This window comes from Papilio machaon, chromosome 17, assembly GCF_912999745.1.
Source record: "Papilio machaon chromosome 17, ilPapMach1.1, whole genome shotgun sequence".
Taxonomy (NCBI): Eukaryota; Metazoa; Arthropoda; class Insecta; order Lepidoptera; family Papilionidae; genus Papilio; species Papilio machaon.
Window position 1 is genome coordinate 395,153 of NC_060002.1, and position 24,154 is coordinate 419,306.

General features: G+C 39.0%; 1 protein-coding gene across 1 annotated transcript in view; it reads left to right on the top strand.

Moving 5' to 3' along the window:
• LOC106708835 (homeobox protein homothorax) overlaps window positions 1-24,154 on the top strand; it is a 247,825-nt gene that overhangs the window by 31,237 nt on the left and 192,434 nt on the right. Inside the window, exons 4-5 of the mRNA XM_045681887.1 lie at window positions 15,874-15,924; window positions 20,884-20,934. Of these exons, the coding sequence (XP_045537843.1) occupies window positions 15,874-15,924; window positions 20,884-20,934 (102 nt within the window). The remainder of the gene's footprint in view (window positions 1-15,873; window positions 15,925-20,883; window positions 20,935-24,154) is intronic.

Here is a 24,154-nt window from a genome sequence, read left to right on the forward strand (position 1 = left end):
TCACTTGCCCAATCAGTTATAACGTACTGCTTACCGATCTGGGGTGGAGCATCCAAGGTTAAATTCTTGGAAGTTGAAAGGTCCCAAAGATCCCTCCTAAAAGTTATTTATTTTAAACCGTATAGATTTCCAACTGAAAACCTTTACACAATTGCTGAAGTTCTGACTGTCAGAAAATTATTTATCTTACAAACTATATTAAAATTTCATAAATCATTCAAATATGACCCAAAGATAGATAAAAAAAGAAGAAGAAATGTAGTAAATGTTATCAAAGTAAATTCTACTTTTGCTGCTAGACAATACCCACGACTATCCTCTTATTTATACAATTTAATAAACAAAGAAATTAACATTTACCCCCTTAAATTCTCAAAATGCAAAAAGACTGTAACTGACTGGTTGATGACTAAAACTTTTGATGAGACTGAAACGTTGATTCAAACAATACCAACAATATGAAATCTGCGCCTTATTACACTGTCACATAGGTACAAACTTACACACACTCACACACACACACACACATGAAATTTACTCTCATATACACTCAACGCACATACTCTCGCACACATTACTTATTTCATTATATATTTTGTTTTTGTATAATTGTTAGATTGTACAGGTTAAGTTACCATCATAATGTAGTTACATGGAAGAGCGGGACTTCCTATCACAAGTACCTACCGGATACTTAAATGGAATTCCCAACACTAGTTTAACTTTGTACTATGTATTGTTAAGCCAATAAATCATTTTTCATTTTTTTCATTTTCAAGAAACATAACGAATCGAGTAGGTTTTTGATTAATAAATAGATGGCTTCAAGAATCAAATACTTCATAATCTGATAATGTGAATGTATACAATAAGTTCATTTTACATTTCGTACTCAATACAAACATTAACCGGCTTATCTGAAATGAAAAATAACATCGCAACGAATCGATTAACTTCGTTTGACTGCAGGTTAATTTAATGCGGACCATTCGCACAAACTAAGGAGTATGTCGCTATTGTCGCGAGCGTGTCGTGACCGTTTCGTAAACGTATCGCCAACGTGTCGTAGTCGTGTCGCGAGTAATCAATAGCTCACGCCCACCGGGCAATCCAATCCGCGAGATTTACCGTTGCTAATTATGTTTTATAGTTATTAAAGCATAACGCCGAAGGAATTACTAAATATGATTTACGGCCGCCATTACGAGCGCGACACACGCATTCGACGTGCTGATACGATGCCATTGCAAATGCAAATAGCACTCAAAAACATCTAATTTTATAATTAGAAACAATTCCTGCAATATCTCTTATTAGTAATACTTCAACTTAATGTAATAATTCACATAAAAACCTTATTTTTTTTTTAATGAAACTTTATATTTATAAACTATTAGATTTATAAACAGTAAGTATATTGATTTCTTTCATGTCTCAAACTGTTAAATGACAGACATCGGCGCGGCGCGGGAAAGTGCTCGCAGCAGTGCATTTAACCAATATTTTATTATGCGGTCCCCGATAATAACACGACAACGGGAATCGACGCAGTAACACCTATCATTTGATCGACAAAAAACCTTATAAATGGAGTCATTTTGTGGCAATCCGGCTCCGTGCACCGGGTAATCTGGACACAGACAGACAGCCGCCTGCCATATAATTTTCTTATAAAACTCTTTTACCGCAAAATATTTGTGGGTTTTCTCTTTTTTGTGACACAATAGGCCGAATAGGCGTTGACGTGTTGCGGTGCGGGGCAATTTACAAAACAACGTCGGCCGTTCTCGTGCAGAGCAGCACACATTAAATTGTCAAACATCAGTCGCATCACATCGGAAGCGAACTGCGTTCAATGTTTACTTGTTTTCACTTTCTGTTGTTATTGAACAGAATGTGAAGTCAATGCTGTCGATACGTTATCAGTCAAAGACTTCATTGTGAGCTAATTATTGAAATCGAATCGTATTTATAACGACAATAACGCTGCGGATCGCGACCCGCGGGTCGGCCGATAGCGCCGGATAGCGGCCGTCACTAGAAGTCATGGAACTGACCACTTGTTATAATTTATGTTCTGTAATGTTGAGTCAGGTTTGTTTATTTGCGGGCCGCGGCCGTTCGCAAGACAAATAAATCCCGTATCGCGCGCGGCCGCCACTACACCAGACTGACAGCTAGTGATAGCGCATTAAAAATATCGTCGCTTCGATTGCGTTGTAAAATGTCACATACATCATCGTTACGCACATGTACCGCGCACCGAACTAATCGCCACTTTTAATTACTTCAATAAAACGTTTATCGGCTGCGGCGGCACGTGAGATCGCCACAAAAAGAGATAAAGATTCAGACCTCTCGCTCTGCAACGCTTAATAAGCGACGTTCATAATTCATCCGCGCACCAAATAAATCATAAACGGTAAAGTGTTTATTTTCAACGTACTTAATATGTTATAAATTTATTTAAGTGGCATGCGGTGCGATTGTGAAGTGATTGATATAGCGTAGAGTCCGCGCCGGCCCGCGCGGCGCTAGTGTGCGGCCGGGCCTAGCCAGCCGCCAGTCTCTGCTCGCCGAGTCTCGCGCATTCAAACATTTTCCATTGAATAACTTCATTCGACAGAATTAGTATTTGACAATCGGCACTAGATTTATTATCCATCTATTACTACGTGGCTCAAGGCGGCACGCCACGGTAGGCTCGACACGTTTGGAATCGTTGCCAGTTAAAGCGCGCCGTATTTTTTTCTCGCTATCACGCCCGGCTACGTAATAATGTTGTTACGTTAGCGGCAGCAAAACTATAATTCCAATCAATTTTTAATGAAATCGTTTTTTTTTTCTCGTTACGACGCCAAGTGGACTATGTCAGTGTCGTTGGCATTCTTTAGCGTAATTGCTCGCGCGGTTGCACTGCGCCGCCGCGCCGCCGCGCCGCCGTGCGCTGAACCGACAAATTTTATTTGTTAATTAATAGATAAGCATTTATTTATTTGGCTAACCTTGTAATTTTTGTCTTCGGCTCGATTAAAATAACATCTGACGATTCGGAATCCTTAATTCGTTGTGTTACAAAGAAAAAGTCGATATAACTGTCGTGGTAATTGACTAGAGTATATTTAATGGCGTGTCTTGTAATGAAATATAATTGCGAGAATTTTAATTGTCAGCCGCTGCCGGTGGCCGCACCGCGCCGCGTCGCTCATTCATGACTGATGTGTTGCATTGATGAATGACGCTTCTACAATGTTACGTCAGTCGCTTCTATGATTCCCCTAGTACCTGCTTGCACTATGAACCATTTATTTATACGCATCCAAAAAAAATAGTTCTACAAATCTACATAATATATTACTATCTTTCAAACTATAAATTTCAATTTTTTACTCTTTAACAAAAATGTTGCATAGATAAACATCATTACCGTTTAAGCCTGTCTCTGAACATTTAGTCGCGTGACACAAAAGTGTTAAAATGTTCATTATTCTCAACACTTCGTAATAAGACATCGCGGGAAAGCATTTTTTGTTACTAGTCGCATTATTCTGCACACATAGCTTTATCTATTCGCAAGTAAACAATAATTGATTTCCTAGATCTTTTAACTTTATCAATAACTTCTGTTCCATAACTTGCGACACAACATACTTGGACTAATTGTTGATGTTTTGTCTAGTTTGAATTCCATAGCGTCAACTTTATAAAAATGTTAGTCGTTTATAGTGAAGGCACGCGGTTGGTGTGAGATAGTATAGGCTCGGGTGTCATCTCTGCGCCTCGCAAGACTCTACAAGGATACCTAATTGCATCTCCTGTGCTCACTCCTTTTTGTATAAAATTTATACTTACACGAATACACCTGTCACATCTCAGAGTAATTCGTAATTTGTATGGTAATTTTTAATTCATCACATTTACTCCTCATTTTATATTCCTTTCAAATGAAGTATGGAAAATTCCACTCGCTTGTATTACTGTAGCCGTTCGTGTGTAAACAATAATTCAATGATTTTAATGAGCTCTGTAATTACACGAGGCGAGTAGCGCCGGGAAAAAACTTAGTGTCGGTCGAACGACCGCGCCGCCAGGGACTGAGAGATCATCTATTTGTGTACAACTTGATTTAGAAAGCCGCTCATACACAATCATGTACAATGGGATCCTCTTCAACGCTCATCGTCCATTACACACTACATCATACCCTAAGACACAGTTATGATTGGCCCCAAAAATTTTTGTTACTTCAAATCCATTTTCACACGTCGGATTAATTGTTCTGTACAATTACCCGTGTACTAAAGTATCCTTTTCAATTTGTAATCGTACAATACGACAAAAAGCAACGTCGCCGTTGCCGTTGATACTGACTGACTATAGAGTAGACTGCTCTTTTGGACGGCGCATCACGTCAGTTCAGTCGTCGCTCGCCGCATTGTGCGCTGTGTTTACATCTGTCCATGTTTCGTTTAACATCGATTGTGGTGGGATTTGGACGGGCAATTTAAGCTCTTTGTCGCCGTTGATCCAATTCGTAGTTTCGCGCGGAAATAAAATAAATAATATGAGTTTGTGTCGGCGAGGGGTGCGGGGGTGCGGGGGGGGGGGCAGGCAGCTGCGCGCGTCGACCGCGCCAGAGCGGAACGCCGCTACGTACGTTTTTTGCGTCTCGCTCGCACGCAGCGCTCGCGGTTTTTTTTTCGCCAACGCATCGGCGATTTCGTTTTATCGTCCCCATCGAGTGGTTTTTGCCGTTCGGAATTCCTTACGCATCTTGTTTCGGGTTTGTTTGTGCACTAAATCGTCGAGTGAAACTGCGCATTATAAATGTATATACTTTGAAGATATTCTCTTTATATAATTGCATGCATAGTTGCATATCAATTGAATAACTGTTCTTTTTCTTAAGTTAAAAATATGTAAGGTATTTTTTTTGCTCGTACAAGTGGATATTTTAAAAACACTCGGCGACTAGAACAGAAGAAGGGAATTATGCAGAGTGGGCATTTTTTTCGGTCAAATACTCGCGGAAATATTACGTGGATGTAATAAGTCGATTTGATTTATTTACATATAAAGTTACGTACATTAACACGATGTAACTTATTATTTGTTGGTACTCAACTTACAGTTATCTTGACTTTATCGAAGGAATTTGATGGATCAGTAGTTATCAGTTATTATTCACTACATCTCAATGTTTGTATGTGACTATAAAAAGGAAAAACCAGAAGTGTAGCCAAGAAAACGTGGACATTTCTTACAAGTATAGCTAAAGCACGTGGATTATCTCCGTGTATAATACGTGTAGATACGATATCATATTTTCATAGTTGCGTCAAAACATTATTTATCAAGTACGTAGCAAATGCAGATAAAACAATACGTCCTTAGGAGCATTTTTCCAACTTAAATATATATATGTAAGTTATGTTGCTTGCTTGAGAAGTGAGGTCCTTCAACTTTTATCGTGCGTATGTGTCGTTGTGAGCGCACTCGGTGGTCCGCCGCTTGTGCCGAGGGACACTTATCAAATGGCCACGTCAATAAAATGTTTGCTTTACTTCACGTTACTCTGCCTTTAGGTCATTGACTGAAAAAAGTGCACACCATTAAGCGAATTCTCTTATAAACTTTGTTCTGATTGAGGCCAGACCACGCCGTGCGATAGCGTGAGCCGCTCAATTAGCCGATACGCTGCGACATGCCCGGCCCGCGGCTAGCCTCGCCTTTTTTGTCCAGCATTACTCCAATCGACTAAACACAACGTCCTTTCATCGCTCCACTTGATGTACTCGACTTATACATCAATAGTTAACGAATTTTGTAATAATATTAAAATTACAGGCCGCCCTCACAAGGTCAGTGCGCACGTTATTTAAATTCGAACAGCGCTCGATGGCGCGGCGGCGCGACTCTGATGGCCTGAGGGCTTGAAATTTAAATACTCCAATGGTATCGTACTTTGATGCGATTGGTCAAGATCAGCCGTTATATTAGGGATAGAATAAACAATTTCTAAATTATTTTAAATAAGACATGATAGTAGACATTTTTAATTCGTGTGGCTTAAATTTATAAAGATCATACTCGCGTTTCCGTCGACACAGAGATTTTAATTGGCGCTTTTAATTATTACATATTTAATTTTTCTAAAGTGAGGCGGGAGATAAATGTGCGTCTGTCCGTTTTTGGCGGACTCAGTGGCTGGCGGCTGGCGGCCGGCGCGACGCAAAAAATGGCAGGAGCGCGGCGCGGCCGCAGAACGCGCCCGACTTTTTGCCCTTGCGTCAGAAAACTCGCGATAAAAATGGACGTCAAATGAGTATTAATTCTCGCTGGTTAATAATGACATAAATACACTAGGTACGCGGCAAATACAGGCTGCTCCCCGTCCGGCTAACGTTCAATCAAATCGTCAAACTCTGTTTACATCATTTTTAAACGTCTGGGAAGCATTTGGTTCGTTTTAGCAGTTCTGTTATTATTTACGGTGGAGGCCATAACTCACATTTCTGCTGTTCCTAATGCAATTTGTTTAAATTGATTTGTATATAAATATAACAGCTGGAATCCCGCCGAAACTTCACTTAGATATTACCCTACTTACGTAAGCTTGTACTATTCAAAATTAAGTATTAAAATCCTCTTTATTTTATGGATTTTAAAGTCAACTGCAAAATAAATCAGCCAGCTATCTACATAATACCTTATAGATTTTTATAACAATTTTTTGACAGTGAGAATTCTGGATCAGGTTGTATAGTGAACGTTCAAAGCAGCAGAGGCCCGGCTGCATTCCCGGCGACACGTCGTGTCTCCGCAGAACGCGTTGGCAGTGTCAGTCGGTCAATCGGTGCCAGTCAGTCAGTGTCCACCAGTTAGTGTTGGCCAGTCGGTGCCGGTCAGTCGGTGTCGGCATCGCAAGGCGCTGTTAGCTTTTTGTTTAGCGACCGCTCGTCCGACTGTAATCAATTGGGAAATTGTTTAATAGGGCCTTTAATTCTATAAGCGGCTTTTAACTCAACCGGTTTGTTTTGTTACGAAGCAACCAACAAACTTAAACATAGTTGTTTTCGTTTATTACATGTTTAGGGAACGGTTAAATTGAAAAATTATTTATTTGGCTGGCATTAATATTTTAATTAATAGAGAGGTAGACATCTCTGTTATGAAAAGCTTGGATTATCTAAATGTTTCACATTATTTAAAATTTAAAGATAATATGTCATTGAGGACATTTATAAATTATGGATTATTTTTAATCGTCTGTCAGTCGCAGGGCAAATTCGCTTACAGCCATTAAAACCGCCATCGATCGTTTTAACCTACACATATAAAAGTATGAAAAAATAAAAAAAACCGCTCATTATGTATTTGACAGGAGGGCAAGCTCTCTTGTACATACGTCCAGTACAAATTGACACTTCACCTCCCTCTCGAAAGCAAACAAAATAGAGTTACACGAACAACGGGCTAAATTTCCACGGCTCAAGTTATAGTGGTCTACGTAGGAACGGACCGGTGTAAGTTGACCCGTCGCGGAGACAACGCCGCTCGGTTACGGAGGTCTATGAGTTTTTAAGGGTAAATATGGGTGGGAGAGCTCGTAGGGCGGCGGAGGGTGCGACCAGTCAGAAGCAGCTGACATGGATTAGAGGGTGTTTTTACCTACAGTCTGAGGGTAGTACATGTTTTGGTTAGGTAACAAACGCTCGACGTCAATAGCTATGCTTAGGTATCACTCGAGGAACCTATCCCTATCTTACCTATCTATACACTAATACTTAGGAAATACTATATGTTAAATAATAATATTTTAAATAAAAAAAAAACACTATATCGTATGTTACATACAAAACAAAACTTTTTTTTAATTTAAAAAACTAAGAGAATATCTATCATCTTAAAAATGAACAACTAAGTGCTAGGATATTTGTATTTGTTTTATATAAAAAGTTCCTTATCAAAACATTAGGTAAATCTGTATTTAAAAAGAAAACATTCTGAGAATTCAAAAGATTTAACGCAAACAAAAGACTGTCGATTAACTTTTATAAACAATATGGTGTTAATGAACAAACACATCTGACAGAATTTAATCCCGCATATATGATGCAGAACAGACAGTTACGCGAAAAGTACAGTAAACCCCGAACACAAAGGGATAAGAAAGCACCCCGGGGTGGGCGTGAGTAGGACACGGATAGCAAACCAACATTATTTGTAGCAGATCAATCAAGATTACGTCCAGTAGTGCGCCTAACCCTTCGGCCGCCGCCACCCCCCGCACTCGCGACCTGATTGTTTCATCAATGTGTCAATGATTGGGGGTTAATGTGGGAATAACATGCCCCCAGTGTCGCCTCACTGCTCTTCTCCTTATATTGTTTGTTTTCTTCTTAACATCTCATCAAGAAATAGCTTGAAAAATAATTAAAGTACATGAACGTAAAGTTCATGTAGTAAATAAAGTGTAGGGAATTGATAATGTTGGGTTCTATATAATGAAATGAATTTAACATATATGCTGTAATACCATCTATCCTTACCAAAATGCATGTAAGTCGACAATCAATTGACGACAGATGAGTTCGTTAATATGAAACGTTAACTCGCTAAAAGTTTGCATTAATGTGCACGAACATACGCGGTCGCGGTCCCCTGCACCGACGGCGTTCATTTTCGACCCCTTTTAAAGCATTAATTCTAAAAAATTGTATTAACAAAAGCCAAACACACATCCCTACCCGCAGATAACTTATTAAACATTGCGCCATTACACTTTAATTTCTGACCCGCTGGGAGCGGCAGGGCGGCGGGCGGCGGGCGGCGGGCGACGGGCCGCGGGCGACCGGCGTTTGGAAATTAAAAAAAGGCAAAATAAGGGCGCCGAATGCGCTTACTTATTCATAGCGTAGGAACTAGACGCGTTTATTTCTGCGCAGGCACACGCTCGCCATTGTACCGGTGCTGTGCCGCTACGGATTGGGGTGAGCGCGTTGCTCTTGCGTTCTTTAACATTTGTTTATCTTTTATTTTTTTTCTTGTTTAAAACACTCATCGGCTTGTTTATTTTCAAATGGAGCGCGCGCGAGTGCTCTCGAGCTTTAGTAAACACGCACCGTTATGAATTTGTTGTTTGTTTGTTTGGTTGTTCGTCTGACGGTTGTGCGGTGGCCATGGGAACGCCGCGCCGAGGGTATACGGCGACTCGATTGCACGCCACTTTAATATAGGATTTGGTGGCTAAGTGTTATTGTGGTGTCATTGAAGTGTCCGCTCTAACACCTCGTCGTCATGCGATAGTTGACTTGAACAAATATAACTTCTTTATGATAGATGACGTATATGAATTTAGGTACATGGAAATTTCTGATCACAAGTTATTCTATTATTCCAAATAGAAACAAAAAGGCAAATCACATACGCAATATGTGACTATAGAGATTTTATAGGATTCTAAGACGAAAAAATTAAAAAAAAACTATTCACCGACAATAATTCATTCGCTTTACAAAAGCTGCTTAAAAGCCGGCCAGTGAATGTAGAAATTTTATTAAAACGTTCTCGATCTTCTCGCTGTAAATGCTGTAAACAAAGTTTTTGCCGCGCTTATTTTTTCGGGCAGATGGAGGCTTAAGAAATTGTGCATTGAAAGCAGATTATGGAAAGATGTTATAATAAATAAACAGCTGTCGCATCATAAAGTATTAATCCGTGAATCAACGTAAAATGTATCATCGCACGATAGCGGAAAAAAAAAACAAATCCATCGTTATACATTCATCGCTGCGCTGCTTTTTGTAGCGCTTTGTACTCGTTGTATCGAAATTAAAAAAAAATGCTCTTCTTAATCCAAACAAATACAGATTATACAGACTATATTTTTGTAGTTCAAGCATAGACAATAGTGTTGGTACAAAAAAAAATCAGCCACATATTTAAAGTTTTAGAATAGTATTTTTTATTTACGTAGACTGCAAGTGACGAAGAAATGGTGTAAACAAAATAATAGTTGGTACAGTAGACAGCACACAGGCGCACGGCAGTGGTCCGGAGTGAGTCATTACGCACCACCTTTATGGCAATTCCTAATTCCTCTTCGACCCTCTGATCGCTTTAATGGCCGAAAAACTGACCTTCTGCGTCGGAATGACCCCGGGGGACCGGTTAAATGGGTAACTAACGCGGTTATAGCTCGAAGTGTTGGAACTTCCGATTTGTTTTGCTATTCTACCAATCTTGCCGGATGAATGAAAACACAAATATTTATTATCTTAACTATTATATAAATTTATGAAAAAAATAATTAGTTTATAAATTTATGGTGTAGTGAGGACTATAATTACTTTAAATTTGAGGTCAATGTTCGCACTGCACTTATCTCATAATGAAAAAGATTATAACGATCCAAAACAGTCTAATGTCATAATGATATGTACGCGAGCGGGAGAATTTTGACAGATCCGTCGTGTGATAAAATAAGAGGGCCCGATGTCGGAAGATTAGGGGTCTGGGACGACTGTCAGAACCGGATCACGCCTCCGTTCAATTAATAAATCAGGCCAGGGCCCGTTAGTGACAAAACTGGCATCGGTGTTACAGCTCACAAATCGTCGCGCCCGCCGTCATAAATCAGACAGGAATCTTCGCGAGATAAAAAAAGGAGCTAAGCAAATACCAAGACTCGGCGTCGTCTACCTGCCCTGTGCCCTCCTATCTTTTCAACTCCACTCGTATTAAAAATAAAATTTCCAAACTTCGGAGCAAAAAACGCATGAAAAACTATTCCTTGTTAGATCCGTCTCCCTCTAACAAACAGAAGTTGTCCTGCTCTGACCTGGGTGAATGCACAAACGGACGTAGTGTTTAGATTTTTTTGGGTCGAGTAGAAAACTTTCTCACACCATGCGATTTTCGAGTTGACGTATGCGAATGATTTTTAATGCCTGCGTGTAAAATATTGCTGGCGAGATTTATTTGTGAATCTTTTTTTTAAAGGATTGTGAACGTTTACGATACAAGCTTACTTATTGATTTTTTTCCATTTAAAATTATTGACAGTGCTTCTGTATTTGATAAAAATTAGTGTAGCTAGTTGAAAAGGTCCAATAAATGGATTCTGTTCTATTTGAGGAAGTCAGAGTCGCGGTAGACAGGACTCCCGTGTAACGACGGAATTTGGAAATGTTACGGACGAGTCCGTCCGAAACATTTCAAAATTCCTGTTATGAGTAAATCGGATATTAACATATTTATGGGCTGAGCAAACAAAAGGACAAGAGTCAGCTCGAGAACAAAACCGAGCAAAGGATTTTATTGAGCCGGCTTTATGGGCGCAATATTCAGTAGGAGCAGTTCTGTTAGGACCATATTTATGGCTGTTTTTGTGATGAGGTTGAGTGTTACTCCACACAGGTGTGTATAAACGGATTCGTTCATTACGCGCTTGTAAACTGTCCGCAGCACGTGATCTGCGCTGAGAAGAAACTTTTCACTACATCGTAATTATAAACTTACACATCGGACCACCGACTTCTTCAGAAGCCGTTCATCAGCTATCGATTCTTTAAAGTAAAAAGCGAATAAAAAAACGCCACCTGCCGGCCGGAATATAAAAACGTTATTAAATAGGAGGCGACCTAACTAAATTACAAAATTCAACCTTTACGCATTATAGAATAATTTACCATTGAATATTGCACGCGATTATAAATCGTACGACGAAGATGACAAGCGTCATAATCGCGGGACGCGACGTGATTTATTATAAGCGGGCGAGATCGATCGACGGCATCTTAGGTAGCGTCGCAGTGCTTTATTTTATCTCATAAATAGATTTTTTATAACAAATTACAGGGTACTACGTTTGGTAGCAATTTTGGAGCCGCGTACGCTCCGCCGCTTACTGCCGCAAACGTTATCTGAGCTTTAATACGTGACAAACAGAGTTTAATTTTCATTAATGCATTTTATGAACCTATTGATTATGAATTTTGTTGGTTCCGTTCATATTTTTTACGATCAGGTAGCGAAGGCATCTCAGGACGAACGGTATTTTGGCACACGCGTTCACTAAATCGATAAAAAAAAACTCCAAAAGTCCTCTACGTGTCCATGTCTTGAGAAGTTTAGAGAAGACCACAAAGGATTTAGAAAAAAGGCATTTATTCAATTACAGCGACAATGCAGTGTTTCGCCTGAAAGTGCACAAAGGGCCAGATGATAAAAGCGGGCAGGTAAACCTGTATGAATAGAAAGATCGACAATTGCTCTCGGACAAAGATTTTTAGGGCGAGTCAAAAGTTATGCCCGAGATGGTCGCTCGGTTTACGACCGCCTCGAGACTGGGATAGTAACATCTGCTTTCTTTTCATTTATTGTGACTTTAGTATCTATAGAATTGTCCCTTATGACATGGAAATAATTAACAAAGCCAAGTCGAGACGGTAATTACATGAGATAGACCATAATGGTACTATAACATATATTCGTGAGAAGTGTTTTTGCTCCAGAACTTACACCATTGACACTTAACTCTTCACCAATAAAAAACATAATCCATTTTCCAAACGTAAACATAGAAATGGTTCAAAAGATTCACATGTTACCTTTAAACATAAATCATCAGATTATTGACACTAAAGTAGTAATTAGCCTGTAGTTTTATTTTTCTGTGGACTTCTCTTTACGATATCATTAGCCGTAGTATCTCATGTATACAGATAATGTTTTAACTAATAAATAACAACAAATAAAGCTGCATGTGGGCTATGCCTTACATCTTAGAGCGTGTTGTCTCTACCATTATTCAATCTATAGAATTTAATCAATTAAAACTTGCTTCTGTCTTATTTTTCGTAAGATGGTTAGTTACAAACTCCACTATTATTACTTCCTAGTCTCGTTTTAAATTGAAATGGCTGATAATTTAAAACAAATCTGTCACATAAACAGATAAAAAAATTACGTTTATCGTAATATGTTGGCCACATTATGTTATTGGGCCAAACCCAGCAAAGTAATACATAATACAGTTGAGCGCGTGGGAACAAAGTACTGGGCAGTTCCATCGAAATTGGTGGTTACTAAGACGATATCGGTAGAACGTAGCTTATTAGCATTTAATTCGTGGTGTCCAAAAGTGGGGGCTCCGAAGTGGGAGCTCCATGGGTCGCTGGCCTCACAAACGAGGCACTTCCTCGCTCGAGGGCACGGCGAGGGCAGACGCGGGGAGGGGGGGGGCACGTGTTTATGTAACTTACAAACGCCATCATTGATCTCAGATTACGTGTTTGTGTACATAGTAATTTGGTGGTCATGTTTTTTATGTTATTTCTCATGTATCTTTGTTTCTTTTAATACTAGTTACAATTTATGACGACAATGTTAGTGATATTATTGTTTTAGTTCAAAGTATTTAATAAAATCAGATTTTACAAACTGTGTCCTCAATTGCTTCATATATTTTATATAATATTGAAATGGTATGCTTGTGTCTACATTGAACAGTTTTAAGGTCGCAAGTCGCGGTGACGGCGGCTGCGAGGTAACATGGCGACGAATTTATAAAAACCTGTTACGTGTCGAATGGTTTTATTGCCCTCTAATACGGACCAAAGATGGTCTATAAATATTAGATACGTCTTCCGTATTTGCATATCGATTTTGTTCATTCATTAAACGTTTTTTCTTGAGCACAAACTGTAGCAAATTTTCGCTTTACTTTGATGCATACGTAGACAAAAAATTTGCTGGAATTATTAGATTCAAAACATCGGATGTAAATTATGAACTTTTGTTTATAAAATTTAATTAAAATATCAGGTATAATTAGTTCACAAAACATATATTTATTAAAATATAAACTATCAAGTCTTGGTTAGAATCGATAAAATAACCGAGCCATTAAAGTCTCAGAGATCTTAATCGCCTCTATACATTTAAATGTGAGGCATTCGTTAAAAGGCGCGAGCCGGTGAATAAATTTGCGTCTTATTGTAATGCGGTAAGGTGTTAATTTGATTAACGTTCTGGTTCAGTTGCTGTAGCATTTGACAAGTTGTTACAATGGCGAGTGGAACCGGTATTATCAACTTGTACGGCTTTACGCAAAACACGTCATTAGACTTTTTTAATTAATGTAACAACAAAGTACGCAATGACCACCTTATGTAGACCCATATATACAAACAGATAAGGAAGGGATGTGGTCATGTTTTTGTTGGTGTGTTTGAAAAGCCAGATCAGACGGTTAGACGCCTTGGTAATGCCTGGTTTACATTATGTCAGTACAGTAGTGCTCAAAAACAGCACTGGAATACAACTGGCATAATGTAAACCAATCACATTGTCCAGTCAAGAAATACAAAGTAATTCTCAACTTCTTTCTGCAAATGTATAAAAGGACCATCTAAAGATCTATCCATAAAATTTTAATACTAAACCCGTCTAATAAAACTTAATTGTTTAATTAAACTTTAAAATTTATGTTCGCTTAGCAAAGATTAACAATAAAATAAATGAAACATTACTTATCTACTAATCTCTACAAACATATTAGTATAATTGTCTTGACTATGAATAGATCGCAAAATTTATATTGAATCCTGTAATGAAACAGAAGCTTACAGCTAAATGTTAACTGACTATATATCAAACACTGATGTATTACGTATCATCTTACACTTTAGAAGCACCTTTAAGTCTATTGTTCTTTATACCTAGTTTACATTATACCAGTAGCGCTGGAAAACAACGCTGACATACCACTGGAATTATGTTAACACTAACTGTTCTGTTATACTGTACTGGCGTAATGTAAACCAGCCATTATATTTCATGTTCTATGCTAGTTCAGTTCTTCTTCCTATCTTGTATTTGTCTTCTGTTTGTCTGTTTGTTCAATTCAAACGATTTATGTTTTCTTTTTAATATTTTATACGATGTTCAACAATATGAAGTTCAACCTTTTCATAATATTCTGCTGAAATTAATTTTGATTTATCACCACTTGAATAGAAATCTTTTCTTTTTAAAGTCTGTTCATAGTTCAGATTACTATAACAACTTTCGTATGATTCACCTGTCTGTCTATTTAATATTAGAACCAATTATTTTTGATATAGTCACATAGTCTTACCCTATTATTTTTAATTTATAATTATAAGGTTTGAAGTCTGATTAAAATCGTTATTAATTTGAAATTTATTTACTAATGCCATCTTTATTAACATCCAAGGCGTGATGTAGTCATGTGCAGCATACAAACTAGTTCAGGGTTCGTGCCCGTCGGGTCGCTTGGCCGAGGTGGTAACTAATATTTATTAAAAACCCGGCCGCCTTGCATAAGGCGCGTGATGGTATCGCATTTCCGGTCAAACTAGGCTCAAATGTTGAAAAAACTTACACTGTTGCCGGCAAGACATAGAAAAACAAACTTTAATTTTTAAAGGCTTAAAAACATTTAGCAGCCAGTCTCGTACTAGTAGTCTTCAACAGTAAACGAAATGTAACCTCTATGCTTATTCAGTCTGGGAGCTGCACGAGAGTGCTGCCACCTACGCCCGCTTTCTGCTACTCGGCTAGTCATTTACGCGCCTTCACTCACCTTTTTATTGTTTATAGATTTCCAATTAACCTACTTGTTACTAAAATACCCCTGTATATTTTTGATTGATATAGCCATATTATTCAGATGAGATTCTTGTCGGTTGTAAATATGTTTTGTCTATGTCGTGACAAAAACAATGAAATGTCGGTGATTTGGTTCATAAGAACTGCAAATATGCAAACTGGGCAATTTTTTTTTTCAGAAATTGTTTTTGTCATATTTTTCATAATTTAATTGCAATATTTCTCTGTCCACAGATACGCCAAGAAAAACCTTATTACATAGCGGACCCCGAGGTCGACTCATTAGTAAGTATCCGACGATTTTATATCCCCTAAGATAAATAAAATGGGTCCGAGTTTAATGCTCCATAAAATAGTTAACAATTTATACTTCACATCTCTGGTTAATTTACGATTTGATTAGGTCGGGCCCGAGCGAGCAGGTAACGTTCCGGGAACGACAAAAATGGAGATTAAAAATGTCCATACTGTAGTGTCACTCATAAAGAGACGGAATCGCGCCGTCCCCCGCTGCTAGCGGCTAGCGGCTCACAGCTCGCGGGGAAAAAAGCGAAATAATAAAAATAAGACGAGACGATGGCGGCCACCCACCGCCGCTATTCGACACGGGTACTTAACCGATTTTTAACAAATAAAATCTAAGGCATTACGAATCAGGCGCAGGCGGGGCGCGGGCGGCGGCCGAGAGGCTCTGCACTGCGCTCGACTCTAACCATAAACCGACATCGATCGACATTGTTCTTGTTCATACATACTACAAGGAACTGTCTTTTATTATTATCATAAAGATTTAGTGGAAGTTTATTTGTTTTGTATAAAATTCAAAGAACATTTAAACATTGTCAAACCAATGTTGGTATAGTAATTTAAGGTTTTAACAACTACTATTGTTGTATTATTAACAAATAGCACGAAGAGTTAACCGTCGCTAATAATAGTCAAAACAAACAAGGCAATAGCGATAATTAACATAAATCAAAAGAGACGGTAACGAGGTAGGAACGGTAGCGGCCCGTGACGCCATAAACCAACCTCTTACCTGCCGCCTGGTTGCTGCCTGCGGGCCTGATAAGCCCGGCCTGCCTCCGCCACAGATAACAGACACACACAATATCCGGCCTTAGCTAACTTGTGCACACATAAGTAAATTAAGTTGGTGTTTTTCTAACAGCCACATGTGTTTGCAACTGTACCATGTAGACACCCTTACAATCCGCTGACGACATTTTATATTTTTTTTACTCATCGAAAAATAATCAGTCATCGATTCTATTAACCTTCCAGTTTGGTGTTAGAATAATCGATTTTCAAATATAATCGATACAATCGAATTCAGAACAATTAACTTATAATTTGATGATCTGTAGACGGCAATTGTAATCCACTTTTAATGTAATTCGACTTAACCATAATTACTCTCATATAGAGGAGCGGGCGGACAATCTTTAGAAATATTGCTCATTATACCTTGAGCCATTATGAATTCAATGGATCCTTTGAAAAGACACCTCGTGAGCAATTCCTTTGCAGTAAAAGTACACTATTGTGGTACAAATGATATGTCTGTCTAGTTGTGGGTAATTATTAAGTTTTGTGTACAAATGTTAGATTGTTTCGCTACTTAAGTGGGTTTGCTCGGGGTTGTTGTTTTTCTGCATTGAATATTGGTGTGTGAAGTAAACTTGAACTGGGGCTCTTTATAGTGTAACAAGGTTCGTGCGTTACGTCACCGCTACCAACCTCAAGTGGCCGTTGACAGCTACTAACATTTGTTTGTCGATTTATTTTGTCACAATTAACTCGCTAAGGCCATAGACTTGTAGAGTTCTCTATTAGTTTAAATTCTTTACGGTTATTTAAATTTTAAAACCTACGACTATTTGAAGTTTATTAAAAAAAAGCGGTTAGCAATTTAACTCTAAATAGTTAAAACTTGATTAAAGAAGAATGTTTGTATCAACGCACACACAATATTGTAAAAGCACAGTTTTTGTACTCACAGCGTCGCCTCGCCTCATACAAGTTATCAAATATCAACAAAGGAGAGTTAAAGTTTTTTAATGCATTAAACTAATATTGTAAGTTCGGCGCGGGCGCAGGATTTGTTACGGTGACTAGGGTGTCTAGGAGTTCCGGGATAAGTTCAGATAAAATTTTCATAAAAAGTATTTTATACACATGTTTTCATCGCTATATTAATATGCTGGGAAAGATAAACAAGACATAAGTTCTTTTCTTTTTATCTATTGATAAATATTGTATCACAATTAATTCTTGGTCATATATTGTTACATTTCTTTTTTAGAACGTCAAATTTATAGAATATCCCTGGATAATAAAAAGACTGATGCTCACCTTATTCTGGTATCGCGTTGGCTAGTAGGCTATTTGAACATGTCACATCTGTGTTTGTTCTGTCAGCTGAGCCCGCTCAGACATACAGACATACGGACAGACTCCCGGCTCCAGAGCAAATAAGCTCCCACCTACTAGTAACATTTGAATTAATATATCTGTATCAATATTAATTTTATACGAACTCTTTATTATTTAATCTTTGATATGGTTTTAATTATTGCAAATAGATGCTATTATATTTAAGAACTTAAGTATCAAAGAGTACTTTACTTCTGAAAAGAATTAGTTAATATTAGTAATTTGTTATAAACCCGAAAATCTCAATAAACCACGACACGCAGTCTTGTATAAAGTCCGGCAACGCGTTGCAGTTCCTCTGATATTGTAGATGTCCATGGGCGTAGATGATCACCTCGGTTTTCTCGTTGAACGATTGCTCCCTTCTCTTTAAAAAAGCGATACAATTTACATAAAAGTTGTACCACTTTCATGTGAGGTCAAGAGCTCTTTTGTGCGTGTCATTTATGTTGTCCTAGAGTGTACAAACAACGGTAGCTTGTTTAAATTGCACGAGGTCTTAGACTGGGCAAATAGAGGCCGCGTGGCCGTCAGCGTTGCCCGTAGCAAACACGCGGCTATCTGGCAGCGCCCGCGCCTTGCCTGCGCAAATACACGGGGGTGGCTGCGGGCACATTCCATTAATTGATATTGCACTCAGCTCTTTGTATTCATAGCGCCCTGGTACCTCTTTTTATCAAATTTCGTAACAATATAAGGAACAATTTTAATTTTCTGTAATAATTATTGTGTGTTTAGGTTTTTATAGCTTAACATCAGCTATGCATCTGCTTTTTTAAATTTAAAATCGCAATGAAGTGGCTGAAGGCACCGCATCGACAGGCGCGGGCGACGCGGCCGGCAATCAGAAACAAATCAAGGCGCTATTAAAACAGCATTAAGTTGCAATATTTAGATACGTATCGATTAAAAAAGTTACTGAACATTCTTGAAAGTAAATCGAATGCAAAACTGAAATACAGCGGAATGACGTAGCAACAGCACTGTAAGCCACACGGTTAATGTAGGAAGGATTTCAGACCTTAAAAACTATACAATAAGGATCTTAGGACTAATACGAGGCATGCCTTTTAAGTTTTGTCGTTTGAAGAAAAAAACACAACTAGAATCTTATAGTACTTTTTACTGTTTTTAAAGGTATTCTCCACGTAGCTTAATACACTTTTCCATTCGCTCAAACCAGTTATTATAACATTTATTCCACTCTAAAGTGGGGGTGTTGAAAATGGCTCACTTGAAAGCGTCGACTGCTTCTTCACCGGGCTGGAACCTTTGACCACGAAGACTTTTCTTAATTTTAGGAAATGTAAAGAAATCGTTAGGGCTTAGGTCAGGATTGTATGGAGGATGGTCAAGAATTTCTACTTTTTCCTGCTTCAAATACTCAATCGTTTGACGAGCGCTGTGTAAGCTTGCGTTGTCGTGGTGCAGGATGATGCGTCGCTTTGAGTTAGATTTTCGCATTTCGGCGATGACTTGTGGTAAACAAACTATGCTATACCACTCTGCATTCACCGTTCTACGATCTTCAAGTGCAATAGTCGCAACATGGCCTTTTTTTCCAACGAAGGTGGCCCACCATCTCCTTTAAAGTGCTTCGCGAACGAACAACTTAAGTCGGCTTTGGCTTGTCTTGAAAGACCCAGATTGTAGATTGTTGTTTGGAATCAGGATCGTAGGCATAGATCTAAGATTCGTCACCACTGATGATGTCGTAGACGTGGTTTGACTCTCCTCGGTCCAACCTTTGCAGAGTTTTCTTACACCATCTGACGCGGGCCGCGTTGTGATCGTCTGAAAGCAGATGCGGTATCCAACGGCAAACTAGCTTTCTCACACCAAGCGCTTGATGTAAGATCTTCTGAATGGTTGTCCCTGAGAAGCCTAATAGAACCTCTATCTCTCGATACGTCACATGACGATATTCGAGAATTAGTTGTCTCACAGCAATGATGTTATCTTCGGTGAAGGCGGATTTTGGACGTCCTTCGCGAGATTTTTCACTAAGACTAGTATGTCCACGCTGGAATTCTAAATACCAGCGTTGGACAGTCCGCAGACATGGGGCTTCATCACTGAACACAGATGTTAGCTCTTCAAAACACTGAAGCCGTGTCAGGCGTCTTTTAAAGTTGTAGAAAATTATTGCACGAACAGTTTCCTTAGAAAGATTCATTTTCGTACGTTACCTGGCAGATTCAAATCGACGCTGTGACTAAACAATAGCATTAATCTTAATACTTTCAACTGTTTTAAGATTCAAAATGTAAACACACTCGAATATAAAACAGTTCAAAATTCAAAATTGCCGGGAAATATTGAAACGACAGAACTTAAAAGGCATGCCTTGTACTAAAGTGCATGGGATAGGATATCTATATATATTCTAGTAACTGATTATTAATAAAGCGTTGTTCAGTTCAATACAAGCGATACAGGTTACAATAGAGGCTGCTCATCCCTACGGTAGCGAGACACGCTTTGTTCGCATTGTAGCGGGCAGTTTGCGTCCCTCGCAGCCCTGTGACGCCGAGGACAATCGCTTCCTAAGCTATTGCGCTTTTCAATCAGCCCGATTAGACTTGCTATGGATAGATGAATTGTTTGCTGCTGTTTAAGTTCAGTTTTTAATTTTCACTTGAAACTAATGAATATAATGTTAAAAAAGTAAGGATTTAAATATCATTTTAGTCATAAATGGGGAAATAAACAGTATTCTCAGATACTTCGATAAAATTATGAGATTCTTATGATATTGTCGATGTTCTTTGCTACAGTTACTTGACTGACAATTGTGTTTGTTTCCAGATGGTGCAAGCGATACAAGTCCTACGGTTTCATCTATTAGAATTAGAAAAAGTGAGTACCTTCTTCGTTTATAAAGATGAGAATACATTGAGAGTCGCCGCGGGATTGCGGAACCGGTCTCCGTCGTATCTGCTGCTATAATATCGTTGCGATCACCCGACCGGCGGACTCGCTCCGGGATGTCAAGTGTGCGGCGCAAGCGCACGCGGGCCGACATGCAGCGGCCGTGGAAACCGAGCTGGCGGTCAACTGTACTGGACGAAACAATACGGCGCCGAGATCTCGCACAGCTGGCAGGACGCCGCGCCGGGACCGGTCCTGTTGTTTGCTTGCGTCGAATTATACCAGCCATCGATAGGTAACGGTATCGCCACGGGTCCCCTGGCTGCCTGCCCCTGCCTCCAAGACCTGCTAGCATTCGCGTCATGTTAATTAGAAAAAATAAAAATTCAAATCTCAGTCCACATACGCTGATGAATTCCACTTGTCAATATTATGGTCACGTTTCGACGAAACTAGTTCCACTAACGTCTGTATCGAAACGAACGATCTCGAGAAACGAGATCCGCGGCTCTCTGCGGCTCGCGGGCGGCGGCGGGCGCAACGGATTCCATAAAATATCCGGCGCCATTGATCTACTGCGCGCGAGGGGCCGGCGGATTCGTTAAAAACCGTACGCGCGTCCACACAAAAAGTCTCCGTAACGAGATAACCGGTAACGCGACACCGCACTACGAATCGCCGCCGCTGAGGATAAAGGCAGGTTTAAAAAGAAAAACAATATCCCGCGTTCTGAATTTACAAATATCCGGACGCGGGAAGCAAATTCCATTTTTAAAATTTTTTCGATTACGAAAATCGATTACTGAAAATTGTTATCAATATTAATCGTTTAACAAGAAGGATTTAAAACTACACACAATTGCGTAATAACGTTCTAAGAAAGCATCGAGTTGTAAAATTATCGCATGCAAAAATATTTATAGTCTAGAATCGATTTTTATGAACGAATTTTTGTGTTTTATTCGTAACTAGATGCTTCAATAACCGCTCGTACCTGTCCATGTGATGGAAAAAGACGTTTTTTTTTGTTACTTGCTCATATCCTATACATGTCAGCTCCTATCTCGTCTACGCTTTTTGTCGAACGAAATCGAAGAAAAAAGATTCCGTTAGTTGAATCCATTTCCGCTCGAGTGCGCGACGCGACGTCCACAGGTGATGTTTTTAAAAGCTTTAAAATAATTAAAAACGAAAAAAAAAATCCACCGCCCGCTCACAATGAGACCTTGTTAAGGTTTTGTTATCTTTTGTTGTCGTATTTATTGTGCTTTGGATGCGATTTCCAATCGGCACAATAACGCCATCTGTGTATTGTTTATTACAATGAAGTCGAAATAATGACATGCATAGCTGCCCTGATGACTTTCTGAAGATCAGTATATTAAAACATCCAATAACGTTTTTGATTTATGCTTTTAATATTTTAAATGTAGCCGAGGGCAACGCGGGTCGGCCGCGGCGGGATATGCGATTGGTCCTCACTTGTATGTCGTTTTTTGTGAGCAGCGAAGCCTTGAACGTTCCCTAATTACCTGCGGAGGTGGGACCTCAAATCAAATGTGGAATTCGTTAGACGACTTATTGCTCATTTTACCGACACCGTTAATCAGCGGACTGTTCATCGCATTACAATTTTGTTTTTAAATATAATACCGACATAAAACAAATTTTGCTATTAACCGTATTGTAGTATTATCCACAAAATGAAAGGGTTTGATACTTAATGTAGTCGATAGTAAAATAGTGTTTAGATGTAGGTAACTGCGGTGCGGTGGTGCGGTATATTTAATGGCCACTGTAAAGTCGCGGCCAAAATAAAAACTCGTCCGTTGCCTTTTTTGTTTCATATTTTGTTTCTAACTCGTAAACGTTATCTGTAACAACGTGGCTAAGTGATTTACGAGCCGGGTCAGATTTGTTAGTTTACGGGCCGAGCCTCGAACCTGGGCTTTACGACCGAGCGACCGCTTTTACAATATGCACGATGTCCGCTCGGAGCTCCCTCTATCGTTTTAATTTCGGAACTATTCACACGTTTAATTGGTCAATAGTAATTAATTAGCGGAATGTAGCAACGCACAGCGCCGACATATAAAGCTATCGGTGCGAATCAAATCGGCCGGTGAGCGAGCGCGGACCGGTCTTTAATTATTTGTATTGAAAATAAGTGCTTCTTGACTCGCGATCGTAAAAAATTTGAAGAAATATACAAGATATAGTACGTGATAAAACCGTTACCCGCAATAGGTAGCTGACAGTCCGCAGTGTTCCTGCAGCGCCAATTGTGAACAAACTCAACATAACGCGGACGGTAAAGTCGCAATCACATAATTAAAAACCATCACTGTCCAATAAAATATTTGTGTATATGCATTTTCATTTACATCTTCTCGATTGTATCTCACTAATAACGCACTCTGCGTAATGGAGGCCGATGTCGTAACGTCCACCGTCGCAGATAACAAATTCTTTATAACGCTCAAAACAAAGATAATAAAACTCGAATAAAAAAGTTAAAACATTTCGAATTTCGAAGCGAAATAGTGTTCTGAATTTGAAATATTTTTTGTAGTCGAGACGCGAACCTATCAATCCGAGAAACAAGATATCAAAGATGTTTTGAGCGGGTTTATTTATGCGCTACTTACGGCTATTACTAGGCGGCTGAATAAAAATTAATTTAGCAACGCTTACAAACGTGCGGCGCCCACACGGCCGCGGCGTCGGCACGGGAAAAAACCTCTTTTAGTTGCGACGCGAGCGCGGCCGAGGCACAGATTGCGAGATCTTATCCTGCCCACTGGCCACTGGCCACGCCATTGCCATCGCGAGACCTCTATTAAAAACTTTAAAAATAAGCCGAGTTCGTAGTAAGTTTGGCGTCCGAGCAATGCCCGATCAAAACGCAAACTCATTTATTATATTCTAATTTCGTTTGCTTGAAATGGTTTATTTTAGAATTTCCCATTTGCCATATCTTAGGATCTACGAATGTATCAGAACTATCCATTAACAAGAATTGCTTCCAAAGTTTCCATTTTGATTCATCATTGCAAACTGATAAGAAACATAAATCCAATTTGAATTTAATATCTCGCCCATAAAATTAATTGGTTCTACCAATCAAATGTTAATAAACCGGATTAAAAAGATAATAATTACAAAAAAAAAATCATCTGGAAACACGCCATAATTCAATCCCGTTTCT